Here is a 9,606-nt window from a genome sequence, read left to right as displayed (position 1 = left end):
GGGGGGGGGCGGGCGGCCGGAGGCTTTTTTGCCTGGGGCGGCAAAAAAGCCAGAGCCGGCCCTGGTTCTAGACCAGCATTAGCTACCAAACTCTGGAAAACATTAAGATATTTAAACTCCTTTTTATATCACTGCATTTCTGCATTTCCTTTTCAATAATTTCTCATTACCTATGGACTGGAGCTTTTCCTGTGTAATTAGCATTCTTTGTATGCCTAATTTAAGGCAAAAAGCTGCTGGAATCCTCTGCAGCATAAAACAGTGGAGTAGGGAGGAAAATCCTTCCAGGTTTATTCATACTATGGCCAAACTGCCGCCTGTGTAAAGTTTTCTCTGTTCTTTATCTGTGTTACTAAGAGCAGAAGTGATGTTGGGAGTGCAGCTGGGGAGTCCTTTTACAAGATCCAAGGTTGCAAACAAATTACAACCTAGAATGTTGTTGAGGTCCACAAGATATGCACAGTAAGGTATGTGTAAGAGCCGGGACAGCAATGTACTTCAAACAGAGTTGTCAAGGAGGTAAAGTTTTAACTGCTCAAGGTAGCTTTCCCTACCCACCCCGCAAGCCCTGACTGCAGCACCAGGCCTGACTTGTCATCTTATGTTCATCCAGCCGCGGACTGTTCCTCTCCAAGTGCAGAACCTCCATATTCCCCTCACTCACACTCAGGTCTCCCGTTCTCCCTATCATAAGTTACACCCGTCTATAAACTGTTTCATTAAAAAATAGTTAATGCCTGAAACTAATGCCCCCAGGTTCAATGTACAGTATGCAACTTACAAAAAAAAATATATATATATATATCAGCAATACCTCTGAACATAAAGGTTACAAAGTACAAGGATTTAGAGGAGAAACATCAACAATGCATCATCAGTATTACAAATCAAAACTTACGGGCAAAGTTCCACTTCTAGATAGTCTTTAGTCTCACTATTCAGAAAAAAGGATTCAACAACTGTAAAAAAAAACAAAACAAAAATACACACACACACAGAATTCCAAGAATTAAGAAAGTTTGTACTTGGGAAAAGAAGAAAAAAAAACCTCTGTATAAATCCCTGCAAGCGGAATGCTAAGTATTGACTAGGAGGGCTTAAGTGACCAATAAGGAAATAAGGGGAAGCTGTCAGCAAGACAACACCAAGGTGAATACCATAAGGCTACTGCCTGTGATTATATCTGTGGGATAGTCTCAGTCTTCACAGGTAAACCACATGTCCTCTAAATTATTCTTTTATTCATCTTTAAGATGTTTCAGGCATTGCAGAGTTGTGAGGATGGAAAGACTGCCTCAATAATGTGATAATCATATTATGAATATATGAGTGTATTTTTCCGACAGGACAAATACAAATACTGTCTGTGGTGGGATGTCTAGGCATCCATACTGTGTAGTTAAACACTGATATATTTGGAAGGGGACAGATTTGGTATTGAAGGAATAGAGTAGATTGGTCTGCTTTGGCCTTACCCCTGAAGTGATCTGCCACCAAAAGAAGCCTTTAAATAAAGGTTTACCGGGATTCTAAAAGGTTTGGTTTGACTTTTTAGTGAAAATTCTGATTGTTCTGACCCAGACTTCCCCTGACTGATAAACACTCTTTTGTTTCTGCATTGCAGCATTGCACTTTGTAATGGGTAAACAATCCAAAATATGAAAAAATGCTACTGTTAGAGCTGGGCAACATTTTTTACAAAAAAGTTTTCTTGAGGAAAAATTGCCTTATTTAAAAATGAAGTTTTATTTACAAATTGTTGACATCTTCAAAACGTTCCGTTTTTTCAAAACTTTTTGTAATATTTTTAATCAACTTTATTATCAAAAATCAACTTTTTTTCTTAACTAAAAATGTAATTTATGTTAAACAGAAGTGTTTGTAAGATGTAGTTTTCAGTAAATGAAAGTGTTCAATTTCAAATGCAATTTTGATTTAAAAAAAACCTGACAGAAACATTCACAAAAAAAACAAAAAAGCCCCTTTAAAGCCCTGCAAAATAGTAGATTTTAAAGTTTCTCAAGAAATTGTTTCTTTTTCAATCAGCTTCAGCCAGCATGTGTATATATGAGTAATTTTAACTGCAAACCTTCTTAGACTTCTAGAAAATTAATATTCCAAAACATGTTTTATGTTCATCTGTCATCAAGTTGCTCCTAAATATAACTGTTTATTTTATATGATTAATTTTAGCAATTCTTCTCATACATTCAGAGCATGATATTTTAACTCAGAGACTCTTAATTTGTTATCAAACTAAATATTTTTCATATCTTGACACAACTGATCATTTTGAGGCACACCCTACAGTGCACCAGAAAAAGGAGGAGATTGAGATAGTTTTGTTCCCTTCCAACCTCGGGTGCAAAAGACATTCCATCTACCAAACAAAAACATTTGAATGCATCCCTATGATCTGTGAGGCAAAGCCAAAAGAAAACTAGGACTCCTAGTGATTTACAGAACTCCAGATTGAAAGCCTGTCAACTTCCTGGAGGAACTTCTGGAGCTACTGTCCAGGATGGTATTGGAATCCCTCAGATTCCTGGTCCTCAGTGACCTTAACCTCCATATAGACAATGAACATGATACAGTAGTACTTGATCTCATGGCCTACATGGAAACCATGGGATTCTCCCAGGTGGGCTCTATATCCACACATGCAAATGGACATATGTTGGATCCTATCTTCAGCCTAGGAGTGTATATTGGAGACATCAACAATACGATCATAACCTCGTCTAGGCAAGATCATAGCCTTCCCTCCTTCCCACCATGATAGTGAGCATCTAAATGCTGGTCCACCCCTGAAGATTCCTGAACTCTCTAGGTTTGCAACTCAGCCCAGGAGGCCAAGGTGCTGATGAGTTAGTACAACAGAACCATCACTTGATGTTAAGTACCACTGATGCATTTGTCTCAAGCCACGCGTTCACCCAACTTGACCAAGAAGATCACCTTGATTCACAGATTAACCACTGTAGAAGACGCGCATAGGCAGAAAGTTAGAATGCCCACGGTACAAAAAGACACTTTGAAGCCACCCACCAGCAGCACAAACAACTCTTACAGGACTATACCACTGCAATAAGGAGGCAAAATAAGCCTTCTACCCCGTGCAATCAATGCAACAGACTGATGCCCAGCAGAACTAGTTCATATAGTAAACCAGCTAATCAATCTCGACTGCCTAGCCCAGATATCAGACTCATGCATCAAAAATTTTTGAAGAGCTGTCAGTGTACTTCACTGATAAGATCAATACAAATACATATGGACTACATATTGGGAAAAACCGGAAAAGAAAATTTCACTTCTGAACAAATTGTAACATCCACCCTGCCACTCCTGACTGAGTTTGGCCCTATCACACATGCTAAAGCTCAATAAGCCCTGAAATATATTAAAGCCACAACCTGTGAAAGGGATCGGTGTCCCCCTTGGCTGGTAAAAGCCAGCAAAAAGCAACTATGCACACTACTAATGGAAACAGTCATTGCCTCCTTCAGAGACGCATACCTACCAAACTTCCTGAAAAAATCTAATAGTTTATTTGATACTTAAGCTATCACTTGACCTCTCAGCTAACAACCCATTTTCAACCTCCCATTCCTAGACAAAATAACTGAGAAAGTAGTAATCAAGCTCCAACAATGCTACATAAGCCAACACCTTGGATGACTCACAAGCCAGTTTCAGACAGTGGCACAGAACATAGACAGCTGTGGTGACACTAAGAGATGGCATTCTTATGGCCATGATCATAGGCAAGATTTCTAGGCTAGTACTGCTGTACCTCTCGGCAGCTTTAAACAAACTGGACCACAAGGTACTGCTAACACTCTTACATGACACAGCAGGTGTAGATAGCCCAGCAGTACAGTGGTTCCAATTGTACCTCTCCAGAAGAGCTCAGAGTGTGGTGATGGTTCACCCTCTCTGAAGGCCCTCACCTGTGAGGTCTTACAGGGATCCATACTATCCCTGCTTCTTTTTAATACCTACCTGAGAGATAGTGAGAGGCCATGGGTTCAGCTGTCAACAGTATGCTGATGACACTCAATAATATACCTCATCCTCAACTGATGCAGCCACCACCACTACTAAAATGTAGAACACCTACAAGAAATCAGCTCTTGGAATAAGAGCAGCTGTGCAAGCGGAACCCATGTGAGACCGAAGTGGTGCTCAATGGAAAGGCAAAATGCTATATAGCAGCAGATCTCAAACTTAAGCAAACTGATGACTCCCATTTTGATTTAAAAGTGTTTGGGGACCCCCAGATCAGCCCCAGGCCCCTCTCCCACTCCACCCCTTCCTCCAAGTCCCCACCCTACCCTTGCCCCTCCCTCTTCCCCACCTCTTTCCGCCCCCTCCCTTGAGCACCCTGTCCCTGCTCCTGCCCCTCCCTCCCAGCGCCTCCTGCATGCCACTGAACAGCTATTCCCTGGTGTGCAGAGGCACTGGGAGGGAGGGGGAGGAGTTTATCAGCAGGGCCGGTGGCCCTGGACATGATTCCTCCCCCTAGCACTCTCTGTTCCTGCTCCTGCCCCCCTCCCAGCGCCTCCTTCATGCCACTGAACAACTGTTCCCCAGCGTGCAGGAGGCGTTGGAAGGGAAGGGGAGGAGTTGAGGGAAGGAGAGGGAGGAGTTGATCAGCAGGACCCAGGGACCCCCTGGAGTACCCTCGCAGACCCCAGTTTGAGAAACGCTGCTATATAGAACTATCAGACACACTGGTCCAGTCTTCCACTGAAAGTATAAAGTCCCCATTCGTCAAAGTGGTGCACAGCCTCACTGACTTTTCATTAAGTTTGGATGACCAGGCAGCATCAGTATTTAAAAATGCCTTTTTTTTTTAAACCTCCAGCTTCATTCTTTCCCCACACATGAACACCTGCCCAAAGTGATCCATATATTCATCACCTGGGAGATGGATTTCTGAAATTCATTGTATCTGAAACCAAACTTTAAGACCATGTACAGGCTTCAGCTGGTACAAAATACAGTTGGCTGCTTCTCCAGAATACAGTGCACCATAAATAAGCACAGCAGGCCTGTTCTCAAATCCCTCTACTGTATCCCAGTCAGCTTCAGTTGCTAGTTTAAAGCTTTAGTCCTAATCTTCAAAGCAATTAATGCACCAAGTCCCACCTTCCCAAATTTCTGTTTATGATCCATCATGACAACTGTGATCTTCTGGGACAATGCAGATCACAAAGCTCAAGACAAAATAAGTGAGAGCTGGGGACAAAGCATTCTCAGCTGAACAGATCCAACTATGGAACAAGCTTCCAGAGGTCTAAAGTTACCCAATACATTTCTTTGAAAATTGTACTTGCGAGGGGGTCAAATCCTGGGAGTGGGGGTGGAATAGGAAGGTATAAATACTCTTCAAGCGCCACTCAAGGTAAACTTTTTGTTCACTTGAGACAACAAAATAAGACATTAAATTTTGCAGAACTTTATAATATTATCATCCCTCTCCTTTCTTGCATGATTTGATCACCGGTGAGCTAATAAGAATGTTGACATTTAAATTACCATTAGAGTCAATACTACTTTGAGTTAATGGGAGAAATTCTCTCAGAGCTATTTCAGGCTGTTTGCAGTCAGAGGCAGACATACATAGGTGTTAGTGTTTTTCCACATTCTGAAATCTATCTCCATAACCGTGTGTGTGCGCATATATATATTTCTCACCTTCGTAATCCCAGAGTCCATCAAAAGGCTTTCCTGGCTCACCAGATGGGGCAGAAGGGTCATCAAAGAACAGGGAATTCACTTCCATTATTAATCCGTGGTCACCTGCCTTAAATCTGATGATCACTGGCTCATGCATCACCTTTATGCTGTCCCAGGTATTTGTAATCTTGTATTCCAACTACAGAAGATTACAGAAGAGGAAAAAGAAATAATGTAAAATGGGTAAATGCTGGGTACCATCCTGTGGTATTGGGGACTGTGCCTTAATGTCTTATTAGCAAAAGCAGTATAAAGTTACCATTTATTTTGATGGATTCTGAATGTATGGGATCCTTTAAAGGGGGGAAAAAAGACTAAGGAGTCATCATGTCTGCCCAGGATATAGCAGCAATTAAAAAGTCAAATGAGATGATTGGATGTATTAAAAAGGCATAAAAATGATGATGATGCTAGGCTGAACAATGATCTCTCTTTTGGAGTATTATGTGTCATTTGGCTGTCTGAGCTGATGTGCCAATGCAACAGCACCTCTTTGGCCAGAAAGAGCATTGCACCAGAGGTTACTCGATTTGGCAGGGCAGTAGTCAGCTCCTCCTGCCTGCGTCTCTGTGGTAGCCCCATACTGGGCTATGGAGGTTGTTAGCCTCAGTCACATTGGGATGTGTAGGTTTTCTCCTTATACTTGGCATGGTCAGCTGATCCGAGTGCTCAAGGGTCTGGAAATTCTTTGCATTCTCTAGTCTCTCAGAGAACCCAGACCTGCCCACTCCACTTGGTTCCAGCATAGAACCCTAAAACCAGACAGACAGAATCAGGCCTCAACAACTCCTCCTGCTGTGCCCTGAACTACTTCCTACCTCACATCATTTCTACAGGCTTTTCCAGCCTGTAGATCCAGTCATCCCTTGTACGGGTGCTGTCTCTGCACAGCTTCTCAGCACCTTGCTGGAACGAGTTTCCTTCTCCAGCTTGCTTGCTCCCCTGGCAGCCACTCCATCCCTCTACTTCCCAGCTCTTTTATTTTCCCAGCCGCTGTGAGGCTACCAATCACCATTGACTAGCAGTACAGTACAGACCTGTTGACGCGCGGATATCGGGAGTCAAGCCATCACGACCACGTGTTAATGGACTGCGGGTTAAGAGGGCCATGCTGAAAAAAAGCGTCTATGATTCACTTAGAAAAAAACGCCATTATTTTCTGTTCTTTCTGGCTCGCATTTTTTTTTCTTTCTGATGAAGTCTGTCATTCGCCGCAGATGAATGATTTCAATATTTTCCGCATTTTGCTTCTCCACAATGACTAAGCGTGCATGATACGTCTTTACCAATATCGGTAAAGACATACAACACGTTTCCGCTCTGCACTTCCTGTCAATTTCTATGTCAGTGAGTTCTGACACTTGCGAGTTAAAGCGCAATAAAGGAGCCCCGGGCGCATTAGCTCACTACCCGTCCACGCTGGCAAGGCACGCAGAGCGCTCTGACTCCGCGGCTACAGTGCTGCTGGTACGCCACCTCGGCAAGTGGAATAATGTTTGCTGCACCCCCGCCGCGGCACCAATGTGAACGAGGTGTTGCATTACTGTGCTCTGATTGACCTCTGGAAATGTCCCATAATCCCCTTAAGTCAAGTGGCCACTCTTGTCATTGTTTTGAACTCGCTGTAGGAATGCTGTAGGAATGCAGATATGCCCTTTCAAAGCTCCGTTTCTGACAGCTGGCTGCTTATCTGCTCCGGGACAAAGGAACCATTACTGAGGAATGCTGCTTGCTTTGAATGAGAGAGAGAGGTGGGGGGGAGGGAGGTCTGCTGCTGTCTGAACTTACAAGACAGCATGCTGACACGCTCTCAGCCCCCCAAAAACCCACTCTCTCTCCCTCCACATACAACACACTCCCTGTCACAATCCACCCCACCCCCCACATTTGAAAAGCACGTTGCAGCCACTTGCATGCTGGGATAGCTATCACAATGCACTGCTCTTTGTGGCATTGCAAGAGCTGCTAATGTGGCCATGCCAGTGCGCTTCCAGCTGAGAGTGTAAACACTCGGCAGCGTTTTCCCTGCTGCAGTCTCCGAAGGCTGGTTTAACTCCCAGCACTCTACAACTGCAAGTGTAGCCATGCCCTTAGTGAGCAAATCTGTAGTGCTACACAGCAAGTTCCTGTACTGCATGTCAACGAGTCTCGCGTGTTAAATAGGTAGCACTGGGAGGCATGGCGCTACCGCATGTTAAGCGGATTCGCGCGTAAACGGATCTATACTGTACCTGCATTAACCTCTTGGTTGCCAGGTCACCATGTGATATATATACCCCACAACAGGCCTCCTCAGGCAAGAACATATATAGTAGAGAGTGAAATGATCCACAAGGGGCAAAAAAAGGAGGTACAGGTCAAATATGATTTATAGATTATTACATTTTAAAAGAATGTTACGGTTGCAAAGTCAAGCACTCAAAATTTGGGAAATGCCTGAATTAAGGTTGCCCGTGCAATCTTAATTTGACTACTTGTGAATATGCATTATGATAGTCTTTAATAAAATAACCATGTACAGTACACCCTCGCTATAATGAACCCCTCAGGATCCACGCTCTTTGTTCATTATAGCCAGGAGTTCGTTATACCAAAAGAGACCCATGGGGGGGGACAACAGGTCCTCCAGCTCCGGGGCTGCTAGCTCCTCCAGCTTTCAGCCCCCGCTGCAGCCCCAGGGCTGGAGGAGCTGTCAACTCCCACTGCAGCAGCTGAGCTCAAGATGGGATCCAGGGACTGGGTTTGTTATAGCCCAAGGTTCGTTATTGTGAAGGGCATTATAGTGAGGGTGAACTGTACTATTTTTTCCACAGGGCCCCTACCTTATTAAGAGCAGAGGATGGACAGGGCTGTGTAATGGTGACTGAATCAGGGCTGTGTAATGAATGAGGCTGTTGTCTGTAGGCACCATGCCTCACTTGTTGCAGAAGTTGGAAGGTGTGTACTGAACAAAGTGAGAAATTGCAGGAGAAGAAACATTGGTTTCATGGTTAAGACAGCTGAATGCTGCCCTGGGGACCTGAATTCTCTCCCTGCCTCTGCCACAGAGTTGCTACATAATGCTGGGCAAGTCACTTAAACCAAGCTCAGTACAAGTGGAATCTTCAGAGAATTCATTTGCCGAACTCTAAAGTCTCTACTGATCATGTGCAAACTGAAATTTTCAGAGGCAAAAGGCACAGCCCTGAAAACAAGTGACTCCCTACCAAATCTCAAGTCCCTGCTCCAAAGCATGGAACCATCAGAGCTTCTCAACTAAACAGTTGCAAGAATATTTTTAATATGAGCAAAGAAATGCATTTGTCCTTAACCTTATTCTGAGAAACATATTAACTATTTTTGCTAAAAATTTTCAAAAATTCATTTGGAAGCAGACACCTGACATGGAATATTTCAGCCCAATCTATTAAAGTTTGGGAAAGTTATAAATAATTAAAAACAGGGTCTGATAAAAGTATTTGGCAACCTTAACATTAGGTGTCACTACCTAAAATGCCTATAATAAAATATTATAGAACAAGAAAATACTAATTAGCACAGCATATAGTCAACCTATGGAATTCACAGCTGCAGGATACTGTAGCTAAAATTAAAAAGAATGAATAATTTTATGACAGCTATTACTCATGTCAAAGTGCAAGCTAATTGCCTGCAGCAGGGATCAGAAAGAAATCCTTCCATGCACAATTGGTGAGGTGAACCAGCAGTTTTGGGAAATGTTAGTGGCAGGATATTAGACTATATGGAATAATGATATAATCCACAAGGACAAATACTATATTCCTATGAAAATTCAGCCTAAAATACCTTAAAATTGTTTGTCTCTTGTGGAATACACAACATACTCAAATGTACTGTATG

The 9,606-nt window shown here is 43.0% G+C and overlaps 1 protein-coding gene across 1 annotated transcript in view; it reads right to left on the bottom strand.

Moving 5' to 3' along the window:
- LOC112114634 (UPF0462 protein C4orf33 homolog) overlaps positions 1-7,153 on the bottom strand; it is a 22,996-nt gene extending 15,843 nt beyond the window's left edge. The window contains exons 1-3 of the mRNA XM_024211425.2: positions 6,005-7,153; positions 5,704-5,884; positions 899-959 (exon numbers count right to left, since the gene is read on the bottom strand). Of these exons, the coding sequence (XP_024067193.1) occupies positions 899-959; positions 5,704-5,884; positions 6,005-6,007 (245 nt within the window). The 5' untranslated portion in view covers positions 6,008-7,153. The remainder of the gene's footprint in view (positions 1-898; positions 960-5,703; positions 5,885-6,004) is intronic.
- Between the last annotated feature and the right edge of the window lie 2,453 nt (positions 7,154-9,606).

This window comes from Terrapene carolina, unplaced genomic scaffold, assembly GCF_002925995.2.
Source record: "Terrapene carolina triunguis isolate 2854851 unplaced genomic scaffold, T_m_triunguis-2.0 Scaffold66, whole genome shotgun sequence".
Classification (NCBI taxonomy): domain Eukaryota; kingdom Metazoa; phylum Chordata; order Testudines; family Emydidae; genus Terrapene; species Terrapene triunguis.
The sequence above is the reverse complement of the archived record's forward strand: the minus strand, read 5'-3'. Positions and strand labels throughout refer to the sequence as shown.